Source organism: Sinocyclocheilus grahami, unplaced genomic scaffold (assembly GCF_001515645.1).
Source record: "Sinocyclocheilus grahami isolate Dianchi unplaced genomic scaffold, SAMN03320097.WGS_v1.1 scaffold278.1, whole genome shotgun sequence".
Classification (NCBI taxonomy): Eukaryota; Metazoa; Chordata; class Actinopteri; order Cypriniformes; family Cyprinidae; genus Sinocyclocheilus; species Sinocyclocheilus grahami.
Genome location: NW_015505457.1, coordinates 443347 through 463674, shown reverse-complemented (window position 1 = coordinate 463674; position 20328 = coordinate 443347). Strand labels below are relative to the sequence as shown.

The following is a 20328-nucleotide window of genomic DNA, read 5'->3' as shown; positions in this document are numbered from 1 at the left end:
GCATTCTTCAAGCATCAATTCAGTCGCACCTTCCTCTAACTTAATATGTCATGGTAAATTTCGGATTTCTGCTTACTAAATGATTTGTATATATGCTTGCCTATCTACATAGCTTGAAATTTGGTGTGAGGTTGCGGGTATTGCGTACAGTGTTAACTCCCCAAGTGCCACGTTCGGTAAATTCTCACTCACGATCTGCGCTGCCTCGTCTCTCTCTCGTGTGCGTTCTGCAGCAGTCACTTGGATAAGTCGTTGTTGCTTGTTGACTTTTGATGAGTTTGAGCACGTGATGCGCGCTGTGAAAAAGTGTGTTGGAAACACAAATTGAGGACCAATCTGCACCTTATTGATGACCCGTGGCGTTAATATACTGCATCTGTGCCAGCACGTGATGTAATAAAACTTCAGCTCTTTAATAAACGTTTAAAAAAAAATCTATTTCATACAATCCGCCTTCATTAAGCAAGTGCACTCGCGCATAAACAATTTTCAAGTTCAACACTTTTTGTTCCGTTCAGTTGTGGATGCTGCTGATTCACAGAGACCGCCGCGGCTCAGCAAAGAGACATGCGTGTGTGTGTGTTTTCCTTTGAAAAAGTTTCCCCAGAAATACTTCGCTATTTAATGCATTTTTCCTTACAAATTGTATTACCAGCATAACAATTCGAGTAAATGTGTAAAAGGTATGGCATGAATTTGCCATCCTTCTAGAACAATGTGCATTTATGTTAAAATTGTAACAAATTATCAAGTTTAGTTATTTGTATTTCTTTATTGCAAAACGCTAAAAACTGGCACCGTTTTGGAGAGAAATGGGCTCTCATTTTAACCCATATCATGGTGTGTGATGCTGAACTATGAGTTTCTAATGGTGTTTGTATTTGCACTGTTCTAAACATTAATATTTTATGTGCAACAACAGCATATGCTGTCTCAGTGGCCTTACACATGATTTTAAATCTATTTTTTCAAACTTTATGATTTAAATGGGGATGATTGTACTGAGAATAACTTTCATCTTTTCTTCAACTGAATACTGTTTCAGTGCTGTTTTGATGTATTTTAAAGAGTTGGCAGACAAAATTAAAACTGCTGGATGATAGATAGATTCTTTATGACAAATAAGATAATGTGAATTACAGAATGTACAACGCTTTTAAATATATCAATTGCGGTGTACAGCGTTTATTATGAGGGGGTAGAATCCACAGCTCAGTACTCACTACTCAATACTCATGAGTACTTTTAAATAGGCTACTCTTTTACTCTTACTCAAGTAGTTTTTTTGGACAAGTACTTTTACTCTACTCACACTACATTTTTTGGAAGGTAATGCTACTTTTACTTGAGTATATTTTTTCAGTACTCTTTCCACCACTGGTCACATCACAGTGAAGTCAGCTGTCTTAACCGTGGCTTGTGTACTGCAAACACATACCAGCTTCATCACTGTGTCTGTCACGCGACTCTGTTCCCCTTTCGGGCTCTGTCTTTACATTTATTTTGAAAGCTGAAGCTCGCGATTATGGTAAGGGGCGTTACATTTCCGACAGGTGCTTGCGGTGTTCGACCAATCACAATGCACTGGGTCAGCTGGCCAATCAGAGCAGACTGCGCTTGTCGGAATGAGGGACTTTGTAGAAAACAAAGTGTTTGAGAGAGGCAGGGCATAGAGGACCTACAATAATGTACAGTATTTGAAAAATAATGTGTTTTTTTGAACATTAAAGCATGTCAACATATTCTGTTACACCAAATAATGATCTTTAAAAAAGCGTCATATGACCCCTTTAAAGGTTTTGAACAGAAAAATGGGACTCATTATGAAACGTGAGAAGTCAAATAAGCTGTTAAACTGAAAGTTCAAATATAGTTCTTTTCCTGGTCTCTTTTGTACTGTACAGTGTTTTCACAACAGGGGTATCCGAGATAATATGAGCGGACAATATGAAATTGTGCGAGCAGAGAGCTTAAGCCCCTTTGCCACACACACGCACTCAAATGCACAAACACCCCTGTGAGTCCCCCATAAACATGCTATGGGCCCCTGTAAGGGGGCTGGAAGAGGAGAACGGCTATTTATTGGTTGTGAAAAGTGAGACTGTTCCAAGCAATATCGAGCCTAGAGCACAGAGAGCCTGTGATGATGTGTTACAACCGGTTACATCAGTCATAGCTTGCCACTGGATACTGAGGCCAGCAGGAGTGGAATATGACAATATTTGACAATAATATTTTGACGAAAAGAGCAGTAGCTGCTGCACTTCACACAGAAACAGATTTTCTTCAAACACTGAGAAATTTATAAATTAAAAACCAATGAATGAATACTAATAATAAATAAAAATGAATCCTCGAAAACCTGCAAGGATTTGAAAAGCTGGACCGTACAAGTGAACAGTAGTTAGAACCTACGGCTCAACTATAAAACTGTGATGTATATGTACACTAAGTACAATATTTATACTTTGTTAAAAATTTAATGCACTTTATAAAGTGTATCTTCCAGAGAAAACAAAATACTCCATTGCTTTCAGTTGCCCATATGATGTTGCCATGACACAACGAGAGCTTTTCGTGTTTTGTGCAAATAATAGCAAAAACAGGAAAAAAATAAATAAAACATAAAATGCTGCCATTCATTTTGAAAAAAGCTAAAAAATTAAGGAATTCGTTTATGTCTAATGTTTTAAAGATTGACAAAGTAGCTCCACACTATACTCTTCAAATGACGTGTCTCGCTGAAGTCAGGGTTGATCGATCTGCCCCGAGTTCACAGGTCGGATATCCGACTTCAAACAGCGTTCTAGACGTAATTTTCAAGTAGGGGGTGGGAAAAATCCGAATTTCAAGTTAGCAATACTCCCAAACTTTAGCATGACACAATCGGTCACAAGACACACAAGAGCCAATGGCATTTCACAACCAAAGCTGATGTAACGCTTCTGGCTGCAATTTTTGAATTTGTGAACAGACTGCACACAGCAAGATCTGATTCTGAGCTTTATGGTGGATGGAGACGGTGATCGCGTCTGTTCAACTCACAAAACAATAATTTTGCCACGGAAGACTTGGAATATTAATACTTTTTGAATAAATTGTGACTGTAGTTGTATCTGCCTTTTATATCCTGTGTTTTATATTGATAAATGGTTAGGTTTAGGGGTAGGGTTTGGGTAACATGCTCAAAAATGTGTAAATAATGTAAATAAAATTGTGACTGTTTAAATTGAAAATCACATCCCAACATATACATTGGTGTGAAAAAGTGTTGGCCCCCTTCCTGTTTTTTAATTTTTTTGCATATTTGTCACACTTAAAAGATTCAGATCATCAAACAAATTTTAATATTACACAAAGATAATGCAAGTAAATACAAAATGCAGTTTTTAAATGATTATTTATTTTATTAAGGGAAAAAAGCTGTCCAAACCTGCCTGGCCCTACGTGAAAAAGTAATTGCCCCCTAAATCTAATAACTGGTTGTGCCACGCTTTGCAGCAACAACTGCAATCAAGTGTTTGCGATAACTGGCAATGAGTCTTTCACATCGCTGTGGAGGAATTTTGGCCCACTCTTCTTTGCAGAATTGTTTTAATTCAGGAGGCAGGGCATAGAGGACCTACAATAATGTACAGTATTTGAAAAATAATGTGTTTTTTTGAACATTAAAGCATGTCAACATATTCTGTTACACCAAATAATGATCTTTAAAAAAGCGTCATATGACCCCTTTAAAGGTTTTGAACAGAAAAATGGGACTCATTATGAAACGTGAGAAGTCAAATAAGCTGTTAAACTGAAAGTTCAAATATAGTTCTTTTCCTGGTCTCTTTTGTACTGTACAGTGTTTTCACAACAGGGGTATCCGAGATAAAATGAGCTGACAATATGAAATTGTGCGAGCAGAGAGCTTAAGCCCCTTTGCCACACACACGCACTCAAATGCACAAACACCCCTGTGAGTCCCCCATAAACATGCTATGGGCCCCTGTAAGGGGGCTGGAAGAGGAGAACGGCTATTTATTGGTTGTGAAAAGTGAGACTGTTCCAAGCAATATCGAGCCCAGAGCACAGAGAGCCTGTGATGATGTGTTACAACCGGTTACATCAGTCATAGCTTGCCACTGGATACTGAGGCCAGCAGGAGTGGAATATGACAATATTTGACAATAATATCTTGACGAAAAGAGCAGTAGCTGCTGCACTTCACACAGAAACAGATTTTCTTCAAACACTGAGAAATTTATAAATTAAAAACCAATGAATGAATACTAATAATAAATAAAAATGAATCCTCGAAAACCTGCAAGGATTTGAAAAGCTGGACAGTACAAGTGAACAGTAGTTAGAACCTACGGCTCAACTATAAAACTGTGATGTATATGTACACTAAGTACAATATTTATACTTTGTTAAAAATGTAATGCACTTTATAAAGTGTATCTTCCAGAGAAAACAAAATACTCCATTGCTTTCAGTTGCCCATATGATGTTGCCATGAGCTTTTCGTGTTTTGTGCAAATAATAGCAAAAACAGGAAAAAAAAAAAAACATAAAATGCTGCCATTCATTTTGAAAAAAGCTAAAAAATTAAGGAATTCGTTTATGTCTAATGTTTTAAAGATTGACAAAGTAGCTCCACACTATACTCTTCAAATGACGTGTCTCGCTGAAGTCAGGGTTGATCGATCTGCCCCGAGTTCACAGGTCGGATATCCGACTTCAAACAGCGTTCTAGACGTAATTTTCAAGTAGGGGGTGGGAAAAATCCGAATTTCAAGTTAGCAATACTCCCAAACTTTAGCATGACACAATCGGTCACAAGACACACAAGAGCCAATGGCATTTCACAACCAAAGCTGATGTAACGCTTCTGGCTTTTTTACCCTGTGTTTTATAATGACAAATGTTTAGGTTTAGGGGTAGGAGTACTGTTACGTGCACAAATATGTGTAAATAGTGTAATGTACTGTAAATAAAACTCTTGTGACTGTTTAAATTGAAAATCACACCCCAGCATACATGTAATAGTTGCAAAATTATTACCCAATATATAAATGATTCATGACGATAATATTCCCATTCCCTTCCCATCTGCATGTTGATGCAAAGGGTTTCTTATGCAAAGCAACGGAGTGCCCTGCATGTCGCTGTGCGTTAAAAAGTGACGCCAGAGGGCCGTGACCAAGCGTCAGTATGTGACGAGTTGAGAGTGAGAATGTGTAGCTTACAGTATTTGTTAAAAGCTTTTATTTATGGTCGACATTATACTGAAATGTTTCAGAAATGCATAAATCAAGTGCATGACTTTTTCTGTTTGTGTTTGTGTCTCAGGTGACATCAGGTGCAAGGGGATGACCGAACGCATTCACCACATTAATCTCCACAACTTTAGCAATTCTGTACTTGAGACCCTCAATGAGCAGCGAAACCGCGGGCACTTCTGTGACGTGACGGTTCGGATCCACGGTAGCATGCTGCGAGCTCACCGCTGTGTGCTGGCTGCAGGCAGCCCCTTCTTTCAGGACAAGCTGCTCCTGGGCTACAGTGACATCGAGATCCCCTCTGTGGTTTCTGTGCAGTCCGTCCAGAAACTGATTGACTTCATGTACAGCGGCGTGCTGCGGGTCTCCCAGTCCGAGGCGCTACAGATCCTCACAGCTGCCAGCATACTACAGATCAAGACCGTTATCGACGAGTGCACCCGCATTGTTTCGCAGAATGTTGGCTTCGCTGGATCTGGCAGCTTTTCCGTCGTCCCAGGCGACTCGGGGCAGGAGACGCCTCGGGGAACTCCTGAGTCTGGCACCTCCGGTCCTAGTAGTGATGCCGAATCAGGCTACATGCAAACATCTCACCAGAGCCTTGACCGTGTTTATTCCTCACTTTATTCCAGCTGTTCTGGGTTGAGCCTGCAAAACGGTACCCGTGGAAATCGCTCCCACTATGCCAGTGCCACAGTGACAGCCAACTACGACTCACCCCTTCCACTACAGCAGAAGGAGGGAGGGCAAGACCCTGCCTGGATCACACGCATCCATGAGCGTTCGCAGCAGATGGAGCGCTTTCTGGCCACGTCGGAGACTACACACTGCCGTAAACAGCCTCGTCCCGTGAGGCTCCACACGGGTGATATTCACATCAAGCAGGAGCAAGGGGACGAGTACACCTGCTACGGGCTGGAGGACTGCCGTGAGGACAGCGAACAGCTGGAGTGCGAGCCCAAAGGCGAGAGCTTCGACTCCGGCGTCAGCTCTTCCATCGGCACGGAAACGGATTCTGTCGAGCAGCCTTTCTTGTCTGGGTTCACTCGAGACAACTGTCCAAACAAAGGCCAGCAAGGTGAGCGGGGAACCCCTGTGCAGATCGAGGTCAACGATTCATCCCCCGAGCAAGAGTCGGTTGAAGACGGGAATAGAAACGGTCCTTCTCAAGAGAGTGGTGAGCTTGGAATCCATCAGCCACCACAAGCCAACCTAACAGCACCACAGTCCATGCCTGGTGGGCCATACCTGCGGTCAGGTGAGCCACTTACCAGCAATCTGCGTATGCCCCTCACCCTGACCAGCAACACCCAGGTAATGGGAACTGCAGGCAACACTTACTTGCCTACACTCTTTGCAACCCAGTCAGCCAGCGACAACAAGCCTTTCCTCTTCAGTCTGCCCCAGTCCATTGGGAGTCAGCAGCCCCAATTTGTGGCAGTGCCCTCTCCGTTCCCCAGCGGACTGACCGTGCCACCGGCTGGAAGTCAACAGCAAGGTAATGCTGCCGTGGGACAGCATGGGGAGAAGAAGCCCTACGCATGCACTCTTTGTTCAAAGACCTTCACTGCCAAACAAAACTTCGTGAAACACATGTTTGTGCACACAGGTGAGTTCCCTTGGCCTTCATCTCCTTATTGTTAGCTAGTTAAAGGGATAGTTCACCCAAAAATAAAAATTTGATGTTTATCTGCTTACCCCCAGGGCATCCAGGATGTAGGTAACTTTGTTTCTTCAGTAGAGCACAAACGAAGATTTTTAACTCAAACCGTTGCAGTCTGTCAATTGGGTTGTTTTGACCCAGCGGTTGGGTTACTACCCAGAAGGATGGGTTAAACATTTAACCATTTTTCACGTAGGGCCACGTAGGTTTGGACAGCTTTTATCCCTTAATAAATGAAATCATCATTTAAAAACTGCATTTTGTATTTACTTGCATTATCTTTGTATAATATTTAAATTTGTTTGATGATCTGAAACATTAAAGTGTGACAAACATGCAAAAAAATAAGAAATCAGGAAGGGGGCCAACACTTTTTCACACCACTGTATGTAATAGGGGCAAAGTTATTACCCAATATATAATTTATATCACGACGATAAAATTATCATGCCTTTTGCATCTGCATATTGATGCAGAAGGTTTCTTATGAGCAACCCTGAAAATGTTCCTAATACTTGTTCACAACTAGACCATAGCTGCCACTGGAGTAATTCTACTGTATTTCTTGTGGTTACCCTCTACAAAATCCAAATTCACACAAAATGTGGTCTGCTGGCCAGGAAATGCACATTGGTGGTTTGCTCCCATTAAAGCCGTTACGAGAGGCTTTCTTCATTCTCAGGGGGCTGGGTGACAATGTCAGAAATGTGTGGGTGTGATATAGCATTACTGGTGGGGTGAGGTTGAATAATTGAGAGAAATCACTCTCAGGGCTACAAGTGCTTTGCATAGATGTGAACACAAATGCATGCACACATGCAGGTATTTTCTGACCCACGCAGTGCTAACCACACTAACTCAAGAATGAGGGCAATTCTTTGTCCAAAATTTTGATGACTACTAGAGAAAGACCTGCACGAAAACTCTGTCATTGCTTAGGTCAAATCCATGACAAGTATTTTAACCTATATATCTTAGATGATATAACTCATGATTAAGTTTTTTTTTAAATATAATCTTCATCTGCATGTGAGGGCCATGCAGCAAATTCCAAACTTGATTTGCACAGTTCTGAAAATCAACTTAATTCAAGAAGACAAAGGGAGCATTTAGAGGAGCCAGATAATTGCAGAGCCGTTGAGGAGCACACACTCAGTAACTAAAGCTATGCACATCAACAATGCAATAAAGCCTTTGTTTGCGGCTCAGGATTCTCAGAATTCACAGAGGAAGAGAGTTATGACGGAGTATGACAGGTCGTCACCTAAGAAATAGCCCTTGACCTTATGTGGCACAGTCAAAATGATACAGACACAAACAAAATAGCTGTACAAGTATTATTAGTAGTAGTAATTTAAATGGAAGGAAAATTACTCTGTGCACCTTTAAAATGTAAGATCAAAATCTCTATTAATCTCAGTATGGAATATCACTTTTCTCTCGAATAATCAATAAATCACATTCATGGGAAGGGAATAAGTATTGGTGAAAGACAGCATGTGGAAATGACCACAGAGCAATGTGTTTAATTGCATGAGTGGAGCATGTTTTCCACAGGAATCTGGTAATCACCTCAAAAAAACACACTAAGCTTTTCCTTAACAACATATTTCCCAAACTCTCCATTTCCTAGCATGTGAGAAGCTACATAAAAAGTGTACACCCTCTGTAATGAGAGCTGATAGAGTATGCAAAGGAGCTGAGGTGAAGGGAATATGAATAAAACAATATCAAAGGTCCTGTCATGATCTATGGCTGTTCATAGATGCAGGTCTGAGAAAGTGCTGTGACACTGAATGTGAAATGTATGTGGAGATTTCTTTCTGTTTCAGAGGCATGGGTTCCCAAAATGACAAAGTTTGCTCAGTAAAGTGTCAGACATTTTAGAAAAAAAAAATCATTTTCTATTTCTATAAACATTTTGATCTAATGACTTAACATGGCGTAAGCAGCCAGCAAAAAGTACTAAAATACTTTCCTTGCACCTTGAAGACACAAGCACCTAATCATTATCTGCAAAAAAATATCAAAGCAAAAATGAATATACATGTTTATATTATATATTCATATATACAACATTTTAACAAATATCATGATCTTCTGAGCTACAAATATCAAGAGATTTTCTAGGATTACCCCATTTGACTTAAATATGAGAGATAGATAGATAGATAGATAGATAGATAGATAGATAGATAGATAGATAGTTGGACGGATGGACGGACGGATGGACGGACGGACGGACGGACGGACAGACGGACGGATGGACGGACGGATGGACGGACAGATGGACGGATAGATGGACGGATAGATAGATAGATAGATGGATGGATGGACGGATGGACAGATAGATAGATAGATAGATAGATAGATAGATAGATAGATAGATAGATAGATAGATGGACGGATAGATGGACGGATGGATAGACGGATGGATGGACGGATGGATGGACGGATGGATGGACGGACGGATGGACGGATGGATGGACGGATAGATGGACGGATAGATGGACGGATAGATGGACGGATAGATGGATGGATGGACGGACGGATAGATGGATAGATAGATAGATAGATAGATGGACATATAGATAGATGGATGGATAGATAGATGGACAGACAGATGGACAGATGGATAGATAGATGACCTTGACACAAAGTCATGAGGGTCTAAAGGGGTCTATCATCTAATTTGTTTCTTGTCACATGACAACAAAATGGCTTCCGGCATGTTGATCACATAACACTGACTCAAATATTAATAATATTTTGAAGTAAAATTGATTAGTAGCTACCAAGAGTGATCTAATCTGCTTGCACCAACAGATACTTATAGCAAGACTTTCAACAACAATTTAGCTCTACAGTTACTCCATCTAGACATTTTTTACATTTAAGCTGTAGAAAAAAAACATTAAAATGATTTTAAGAATTGAAAACATTGTAATAGATGACCCTTTTTACATGCACCAAAATCATGTTTGTACTCTGTCAGTGCTTGAGTGTCTGTGGTCTGTTAGACCCCTAAGGCAGATCTGTGAGGAAATCAATATGAATTCCTTGTAAAGTCATCTGATGAGCAGCAGAGAACTCCACGTGCCGTGCTTTTCCAGGCAGCAAGACATCTGTAAAATCCCCCTGTCAAAGATGCTGACAGCATAAATCATAAATCAATCCTTGTAAAATGATTAGGTCTTTAATCATGAAACAGGCCACAGTGTGAAGTGCTTCTGTTAACAGGATTTGCCACTTTCACCTGTGTGGTCTATTTAATTTCTTGAGAAAAAAACGATTACATCTAAAAACAGATTTCTTTTCGGCTTTTCAGTTAGTTAGGCTACATATTTGCCTGTCACTTTATAATTTTTTTTTAATCAGCATGTCTTGCACTATATCAGTGACAATTTCAAAGATGTGTATCTCTTTCATACTCTCTCTCCAAAAACAAAAAATACGTTTTTCAATTTTTCCCAATTCAAATGTAATAGTTACCAAGCAATATTTATTTGCCCTTGTTGTAAAATCAGAAAAGACTACGTGCAACTACTTTTGAATGTGAGAAGGGAAGGTGAGGCTTTAAACTTCCTTAAACAAATTGAATAATATGAAAAGTACATATGAAGAAATGTACTTTTATATACACTACTGTTCAAAAGTCTGTGGCTGGTAAGATTTTTTAATGGTTTTGAAAGAAGTCTCTTATCCTCACGAAGCCTTCGCTTATTTGATCAAAAATACAGTAAAAAAAAAAACTTGAACAGCAGTTTATAAAAACCATGTGTCATATGTCTTTCAAATGGATCCAGCATTCAAAAAAACAAGCAACTTTCTTGAACAAAGTTTCCTAAAATGTTCTACAATAACATCTTAATCTTTCAACGTTCATTCACTGAGAAAAAAAAATGTTAACAGAGAATACTACTTTCAACTAATCAAAATGGCAATTCACACTAATTAATTTGTACAAATCAATTATAAAAAATGCAAAAAAGAAACAGAAAACGAAAAATAACAACTCAAAAAAATCCAAACACCGACCCATTTAAATATCTGTATAAAATGTGAAATATACCAAAACTTATATTTAAAAAAGACGTTATTAAAACAAAATAAATGAAAATATTTTGGATGTTTGGGATGCAGCCATGAATTACCATAATGTTTTTTAATCTATTACAAATAAACAGAAATGGTAAAGCAATAAAACAACTTGGGAGTTTGCAAAGATCATGACTGTAAAACATGGTAAAATATGGCTTTAACATGTGGCCAGTATTGCTAATACACAGTGGTCTGTTTATTTCTATTTCTTCCACTATAAAATACTTTTTATAAAGAAAAAAAGTTTTAACAGACTGGTGATAACGGCCAGAATCCAACATTTTTGCTCCCTTTTTTTTTACATTTTATATATATACACATGTATGTTTATTTCTATGGCAGTTTATAGTTTTACATTACAAAAAGTGTAAATGACCACCATATTTGAAAAATAAAACTTCTGCGTTGGTTTTTAAAGTACACAAGTGCTATTATGGTTTGTTTTGGAACCTGATAGCTTAACAGAGAAATGCATTTGAGATGAAACCCTGATTATTAGATCAGCATAATGACAAAAACATAGTAGTAATGGAGTTACTGGCATGTACATATACGCTCACTTTCAAGTGTGTGGAAGATCAGCATACTGAGCACATTTGCATTCAATATGCGACCTTTCAGCTTTTATATACAAACAAATGAACTGACACTGTACATTTTCAGCCCTTACTGTATATATATTTGAAATTTTCATTTGATGCCATTAAACCAGAATTTTCTGTGGTGTGGGATTTATATCCTGATGGCTGACACTTTAAAAACATACAACGCTTCTGTGACGAAGCACTCCTGTTATATTTTACACTGGGTCAACAGAACTGCACCAGATAATGTGTGTCTTGTGATCAATCGGTTTGACTATTATTTAAAAAAAAATAATGTGAAAAGAAAGAGAAGTTTAATCGTCTTGAGCACAAGAGGAGGTGGTGTTGCCATGGCAGTGCTTTTCCTCACAGGCAGTGGCTCTTCAAGCTGTCCGTCAAACGGAAATCTCATATGTAGTTCCACCCACTCCTGTGACCTTTTTGACATTGGTGTGTCTGCTGGGAGTTCCAGAAGGAGTCCCAAGATGGCAGTCACGTGCTTGGCTCTTTAGTTGCCCGTTGATTTTACCTTGACCGAGGTCCTCTCTATGTGGAGAAAATATCAAAAAAACAGGAAGACATATTTGAGGTGGTTCTTTTCCAACTGTATTGTGTACTGTTCTCCTTTTCTGCCCTTCTTTTGAAATGTAGAGATCCAAACATGTACTAAATGGACTGAAATGTTACAAATGAAGATGAGTTCATGAAGAAGAGGACAGTATGGTGGAGAGAATGGTGGAAGGGATTATATAATTGAGATTATAATACAGGACTCAAAAAATAAGGAGTCAGTTTAGGGCCAGTTGACAAAACAGCCATTTGTCCCGCAAACATTTGTGAAATAATTTATGATATTCCTTTTCTTTTTTAAATATTTGTATTTGCTTTTTGTTATGTTATGCTTTCTTATTTATTGCTTTTTGTTATCGTTATGCTTCCTTTGCCTATTAAAAATAAAAAAATCTAAAGATTGTTTGTATATATATATATATATATATATATATATATATGTGTGTGTGTGTGTGTGTGTGTGTTATAAATATAAATTGATCATTCTTTTTTGATGGATATCTATAAAAATCTATTTAAAAAATCATTTCTGTTGAGCCCTGTAATAAAATCATAATTTTAAAGAGGAAACAATCATGCAGTCTGATGTTGTAAAATGATCAAGTCAAAGAAAAGAGCAAAGAAAAATACAGTATGTAAAATGATAGTGATTAAAAAGCATTTTTAAGCATAAAAAATAACACAAACAGAACAAAAAGACATAAATGGATATCAAATCATGATTATTGTATATTTCATTGATTTCTGATGCCATTTACGAAATTACCATGATGCAATAAAATGTACAGTATGCCAGAAGTAGATGCCATGCAAAATGTGTCATAAATAAGTTCATGAATATGGATGAACAGGCATGCAGAAATTGAAACTGAATATATATAACCACATTTTTGTTTTCATCTCTGCAGAAAGGCAAAAAAAACAAAAACTTATGCATTCTAAATAACAATAATGACAAAAATGTAAGTACAAAAAAGCAGTACTCAAAAAAGAAACAAATAAACATAACACAACTGAAATCACTTTTCTGAAGTCTCTTGACCCCGCCGGATCAGAGCGCACATATCAAGACTGTTTAGTCTATACATCACGTCCTCACCCTCTTTTCTGGTTGGTTAAAAGTAGATGCTACGTGTCATACCTTGTACCCAGATGTGGTGAGTCTGCCCTCTCCAGAGCGCTAATGAAGGCGACCCTCTGATGCGCATATGATGGGGAACGGGGCACAGATGTTGGGGAGTGATTCGTTTGGTGCACCGGAGAGCGGTATTGGTGTTCGGCTGTCCTGCTCACACCGCCTCCATCAGTGTGGAGGGATGTAGTGGAAATCCTCGGCACTCTGGTGAGTGAAGATGCAGAGGAACGCAGAACAGGTGTTCGGGGAGCATATCCCACTACCCCGACTCCCATCAAGTTATCCCGAGAGCCGCACACAGGAGGGGTGGGCTCTCGGGATCCGGGGCCTCTAGGGCCGTCGGGGTAGCACGTCCCTGGTGGGAGTCCATAGGTGGCTCCACTGCAGGTGTCAAACACACCAGAATCGTTGGCATAGGCCACCAGTGCTTGAGCGTGCCGATGCATGAGTTTCTCCCTCTCCTCAAGCTCCTTCCTTTCCTGAATGGAGGCCATGATGGTTTTGGAGAGGTTGTCGTAGCGGACAGGCGAGGGATCTCGGTCTCTTGAGAGTGGCGATTGCCGCCCGTACATCGCTCCTACGTGAACAGGACTATAGGATGGCGGGCCGGCGTGCCATTGAAGCTCGGGCCCTCGTACATGACACATTTTAGTGGGCAAGTAAGGTGAATGAAAACCCATAGAGGGCACTCCCGGATGGGCAGCGCACTCGCCCACAGATGGCGTAATGCTGGGGGTTAGCAAGCTATCATAGGATAGGCTGCCATTGCGGCCAGATAATGTCCCAGGGGAGAAGACTCCATTGTGAGGGGTGGAAGTGACCGTTTGTGGTTTGCTGCCACCCAGTGGCATCTGGTCAGCCCTGTTCACTCCCTGTTTGAGACTGAATGAGCGAGAAGTGGTGCTGAATGAGTCCAGCTGGAAAGGTGAGGACTGGTAAGTTCGGTGGAGAGGAGTGCTGCGGAAGTCCGGCATATCCAGATTCGGCTCCGAGCGGTAATCGTGACCTCTCTCCTCCAAAACTGCAGAGGGCTTACCGTTCTCAGACATTACAATCTGAAAACAAAGGACAATATTAGAGAGAAAAAAACAACAACACATTTTTAAATAATCAATCAGATTTCAAAAATATTATATTATATTATATATTTGTTCAAAAGTCTGATGTGAGTAACGTTTTAAGAAATTAATTCTTTAAACTTTTATTCAGAAAGGATGCATTAAATTGATTAAACACATGCAATTTGCAAACATGCAATATTATAGAGAGAATTTTTTTTTTTAAATAATCAATCAGCATTTAAAAATATTATTATATTATATTAATTATATTATATTACATTTTTTTCAAAAGTCTGGTGTGAGTAACTTTTTAAGAAATTAATTATTTAAACTTTTATTCAGAAAGGATGCATTAAATTGATTAAATGCATGACAATCAAGACATTGTTACAAAAGATTTCTATTTCAAATAAATGCTGTTCTTTTGAACTTTTTTATTCATCAAAAAATCCTGAAAAGAAAAATATGAATGTTTTCAACAAAAATATTAGAACTATTTTCCACAAAAAAATGTAATAAAATAAAAAAATAAGTTTCTTGAGGACCAAATCAGCATATTCGAATGATTTCTGAAGGATCATGTGACACTAAAGACTGTAATGAGTAATGTCTGCTGAAAATTGCATCACAGAAATAAATTTCATTGTAAAATATATAATAGTTGTTATTTTAACTGCTAATAATGTTTCACAATATTGCTGTTTTTACTGTATTTTTTATCAGATAAATACTTCTTTAAAAAAAACAAATCTTACAAACTCCAAACTTTTGAACAGTAGTGTATATTATAATATATATTATTCCAGAAAACATTGTTTTAGTCTGTTGTTCCCACCTTCTCTCCGGTTGCGTGATAGTGCACTTTAGGCATGGTGCTGAAGGAAGGTCGGTATTTGTACATGGCTGGGGTGGATGGATTAGTGGGTTTGCCTGACAGGGAACTCTCTAGAAAATGTGGCACAAATTAAATGAATGACTCAACAGTGCTGCAATATGATCCAACACCAGATGGCAGTAGAAGTGCAGTTAAGAAAAAGATTCAACAACCTGCTACAGGGTCCACTGAATACACAGGCTTTGAGTAATTAGGTGAATAAACACATTTTTTATGATAACATGCTAATAATAATAAGAAGAAGAAGAAATCTCACAAGACAAATACATGTTTGAATACACAGAGTAAATAATTACAAAAACATAAATTAGTTACATTTCGGTGCTGACTGCTTTGAAATAACCTGCAGTAAACAATGACTGGCTGTTACGGCTGGGGTGGATGGATTAGTGGGTTTGCCTGACAGGGAACTCTCTAGAAAATGTGGCACAAATTAAATGAATGACTCAACAGTGCTGCAATATGACCCAACACCAGATGGCAGTAGAAGTGCAGTTAAGAAAAAGATTCAACAACCTGCTACAGGGCCCACTGAATACACAGGCTTTGAGTAATTAGGTGAATAAACACATTTTTTATGATAACATGCTAATAATAATAATAATAAGAAGAAGAAGAAATCTCACAAGACAAATACATGTTTGAATACACAGAGTAAATAATTACAAAAACATAAATTAGTTACATTTTGGTGCTGACTGCTTTGAAATAACCTGCAGTAAACAATGACTGGCTGTTAGTGTTACTTGCCTTCGCTGGAGGTGAGTTGACTCTTGAGCTGGTTGTAGCGATCCGCTTTGGGCGGCAGAGGTGGTTGTGTATCTATACTTTTATCATCCACACCATCCAGACTGGTCTTAGAATAAAGCATAAGAAAATCGATTTATTTTGGGAGGCTTGATTTAGGCAGAGGCGCCATATTATTAAAATGGTTCCTTTGAAAATGAGGACACCATTTATTCGAATAATTTCAGTTTTCATTGAAATCTAAATAATGAGCCTGCACTGATGCGATTCTGAATTGCTGGTGTAGCGGTACTTACTACAATAACAGAAATGATTATACACCATTGAAATTCCAGGTTGTGGGCAGACAGAATTAAAAGCTTTTGCGCACTCACTTTGCTTCGTAGGATGTTACTGTGGATACCATTATCACTGACTTTTACACTGACGTGTCGATTAGAGAGGTCAGGGCGGATGAATGGTGGGTTCATGGTGATGGGAATTTTCTTCCTGGGATCAGCGATGTACCTGTAGACAGAAACAGTGAACAAGATGCATGTATTAAATATTTTTAGATAAAGCATGTAAGTTCATGGGTCAGACTTAGTGTATACCACAATCACATGTAGGTTATCAAATGCTTAAAAATGGTTGAAAAAAAGTTTATCATATACCCAGGTTCATGATGACTTACTTTCTGCTGTGGAACATAAAAGGGGAAATTCTGAAGATTCTGATTCCATTTAAAAGTTTGGGGTGAGTATTGTTATTATTATATTTATTTGTCTGTTTATTTTTTTAAAGAAATTAATACATTTATTCAGCAAGAATGCATTCAATTGATCAAAAGTGAAAGACATTTTATATTGTTACTAAAAACCTGCTATTTAACGAAATGCTGATAGTTTGAACTTTTTATTCAGCAAAGAATCCTGAAAAAAAATATGTTGTCATGTTTTTCACAAAGATATTAAGCAGCACAGTCGTTTTCATCATTAACAATAGTAAGAGATGTTTCCTGAGCACCAAATCAACATATTAGAATGATTATCGATTGAAATTTTCGTTTTTTGGTAAACTATTCCTATAATTTCTGATTCAAGGAATGATTTCATTTGTTTTGTGGAAAAAGGTTTATAGCAACATCCTTTTGTTATGTTTTGGGCTCACAAAGGTTGTCCTCTATTGTTTCTGAAGATGGCTTAACAAGACATTAACCTTGGCTCTGATCTGTGTTTATACAGCAATCACTTTCTCTCTCCATTGTTTCTTCAAATCTTCAGTACTATACGCTTTTCCTCCTCAGAGTGTCATAAAACAGGCAAGAAAAACAGGACACAATCTACCTTCCTATGGACCTCTATTCTTTTCAAACCCCTCCAGACTGTCTACTATGATAAACAACCTCTTCTTTTACCTCTGTCTACTCTTTATAAGTATTACATTAAATGTTAATGGCTTCACACATATTTCAAAGCATATTTTCTTCTTGAAGCATTTTAGATTTTATAGTATACTGCCACACTGTCTTCATTACTGTTGTCGAGAGCACTGCATAAAATGTTTTTATATGCCATGGTGTCATTTTCTATTTGACCGTATAATGTTGGTATCAGTGATAATCGCCTTCAGTCATAAAAAAGATAGCATTAAATAAATGTTAAAAAATATACGGTTTTATGTTGTTTCTACATTAATTTGAAGATTGAATGTGAGATTATTGCAATATAAAAGTATAATTACAAACTTTAATGTTAGGTGGGATTATGCGTGATAAATTTCAGGGGGAATTAATTTCTGGAATCGATTGACAGCATCAATACTTTTATTTGGCAAGAACGCATTCCATTTATCAAAAGACACAAAAGACATTTATAATGTAAAAAAAAATCTATTTCAAATAAATTATGTTCTTTTGAACAACTTTCTATTCATCGAAAATCCTAGGGGAAAAAATATATCACAATTTCCTCAAAAATATTAAGCAGCACAACTATTTTCAACATTTATAATAAGTATTTTTGTTGGGCAGCAAATCAGTTTATGTGTGACTTGATTTTATCCATTGGTGGTTGATTGGATAGTGAAAAATGAGTACTGCGTAACTAAATGAAAGCAGATCTGGAGATGGCAAGAGTGTATATATATATGTGTGTGTGTGTGCGCATGGATGAATTTCATGCTGTCTTGAAGTACAAAACCAAAACAACACTACTGGTGTCTCTAGGAAATTATTATTTTTTTGCCCTAATATTTAACCATGGACTATAGCCATTCAACATTACAATATAATTGAGAGCTATCAATTTTAACATCTATTAGACTTTAAAAAATAATAACTTATAATTTAAGTGAACTTCAAACAATCTTCACATAAACCCTAAACCCTTCACACTAACCCTGTGCCCTTCAGCAAGTAGAAAATAAAGTTATCAAACACTAAATTCTAAATTAAATATAGATGAATCCTTAAAACTACAAAAGTTATTGATTTCCTCTTTTTTCTGATTAACAGACATCACAGCAGCTGGGTTATTTAATGTATGTCACTATATGGACATCAGCTGCGATTGCCGTTCCATGGTGACTAAAATCTTTCAATTTTGGTTGGTACTTAATAGGTCTTTTGCAACATTTGCTAAAGCGTAATGTTCATTAAATCCTGTCTGTTTTGCAAATGTAAAATAACAGAATCTAATGTAAATTCATTTAAAGTGAAACGAAACACGCAACTGTCTGTTCAAAAATGAGCAAAATATAGATCAACCAGCTGTCAGGGGCCGTGGAAACACACCGTGCCTGGTGTTACGACTCACTTTCACACATTTCTGGTACGTGTGTGTATTTGAGACTCTCACTGATTACAGAAATGAATATATCTGTGTGTGGAAGCCAGTTTTTTCTTTACCTAGGAGCAAGCGGACTGCATAAGACGTGTTTCACGTTGCCACAGCAACCCCGAGTGAATGGATTCACTCCTCCTCGGAACTTTCCTGTCACCTGAGAGAGAGAGAGAGAGAGAGAGAGAGAGAGAGAGAGAGAGAGAGGAATCCTACTTACTGCAAACTGAAGCGAGAGAGTGGAAAACAACCGTCCTTGACCGACAGAACCGTGATGTGCGATGACAATACCAGGTTTTGTAACAGATGTCGTGCACAAACAACAGAAGGCAATCAAGTTGGAAAGACATCAAGGTGATTCTGAGTGGGTGTGCAACATGTGACCACAATTCTGCCTCTACAAGTGCGCATGTTGTTACACAAACCAGATTAACATTTTAAGTGCTGTGTAATTTGGTTCACCTGTTCGTTTGTGGTCCGTCCTCTGGCTACGAGAACCGTGTGGAACCCAGTGAGGCCCATAACAGGGATGAAGAACAGGCCAGTCACACACATAACCACAAGACTGGACAGCAGGAGAGTAAAGGAACCTATTGTGTTTTTCTGCCCTTGCTGAAAGAGAAATACTGCACGAAGCTACAGCCAAGCAAAATCTTTTAGATTTTTAACAGCTAAGTAGAGCAGAATTTTGAGCCAATGAGATCTCACTGTGGGCGTGGCCACCCTGTCTTAAAGGGGTCATAGGATGCTACATGCACTTTTACAAGTTGTTTGAACTTAAATGCGTGTTGGCAGTGTGTGTACACAACCACCCTATAATGATAAAAATCCACCATTGGTCCAAGTGTTTTTTTTTTAAATCTGGTTAAATGTTTTCCCCTTTCTCAAATCGAGCCGATCTCAGATGACTGTCTGTGTGACGTCACACACCTGTGTGACTGATGAGCTGTCATCAGTCCGCCATTGTTTCACCACCGGAGCAGACGTAGACAAGAATGACTCCTAAGCGATTGAGGTGTTCTGTTGTTGGATGTAATAATGAACATAGCAGTCGTCATTTACTCCTGACATCTGAGCCGCTGAACTCGCAGTGGATTACGTTTGTTTCTGAAGGGAATGCGCTCCCGATCTACATAAATGCATCTCTGTTCGCGCGAATCATTCATGATACAGCCTCATCTACAGAAGTGAGTATAATGTTTTGTAATGAATCTTTGCAAATCGCCTTTCCTAATAATGTGCTAATTAGCAAGTTTCACAATGCAGCTCGGAAGAGAGGGGCGGGGTCAGCAGACCTCATTAACATTTAAAGGAAAATGCTACAAAAACGGCTTACTCTGAAAAGAGCTGTTTTTGACAGGGTAAAAAAAGGTGTTTTTTACACTACCATTGAGAAATTTTAACCAAACTATGTGACAGACTTTTCATTAAGACCCTAAAGAATCATATCAACTTGTGGAAAATGGGCATCCTATGACCCCTTTAA

At 38.3% G+C, this 20328-nt stretch overlaps 2 protein-coding genes across 2 annotated transcripts in view; both read right to left on the bottom strand.

The window, feature by feature from the left end:
• LOC107600127 (uncharacterized) overlaps positions 1–8096 on the bottom strand; it is a 30481-nt gene extending 22385 nt beyond the window's left edge. Inside the window, exon 1 of the mRNA XM_016291917.1 lies at positions 8091–8096. The gene's annotated coding sequence lies outside the window, so the exon portion shown is untranslated. The remainder of the gene's footprint in view (positions 1–8090) is intronic.
• Positions 8097–11600: 3504 nt separating this feature from the next.
• The window catches only part of zdhhc8b (zinc finger DHHC-type palmitoyltransferase 8b), an 80076-nt gene continuing 71348 nt past the window's right edge, over positions 11601–20328 (bottom strand). The window contains exons 5-11 of the mRNA XM_016291915.1: positions 19305–19407; positions 18911–19002; positions 16398–16530; positions 16027–16132; positions 15217–15326; positions 13327–14375; positions 11601–12161 (exon numbers count right to left, since the gene is read on the bottom strand). Of these exons, the coding sequence (XP_016147401.1) occupies positions 12011–12161; positions 13327–14375; positions 15217–15326; positions 16027–16132; positions 16398–16530; positions 18911–19002; positions 19305–19407 (1744 nt within the window). The 3' untranslated portion in view covers positions 11601–12010. The remainder of the gene's footprint in view (positions 12162–13326; positions 14376–15216; positions 15327–16026; positions 16133–16397; positions 16531–18910; positions 19003–19304; positions 19408–20328) is intronic.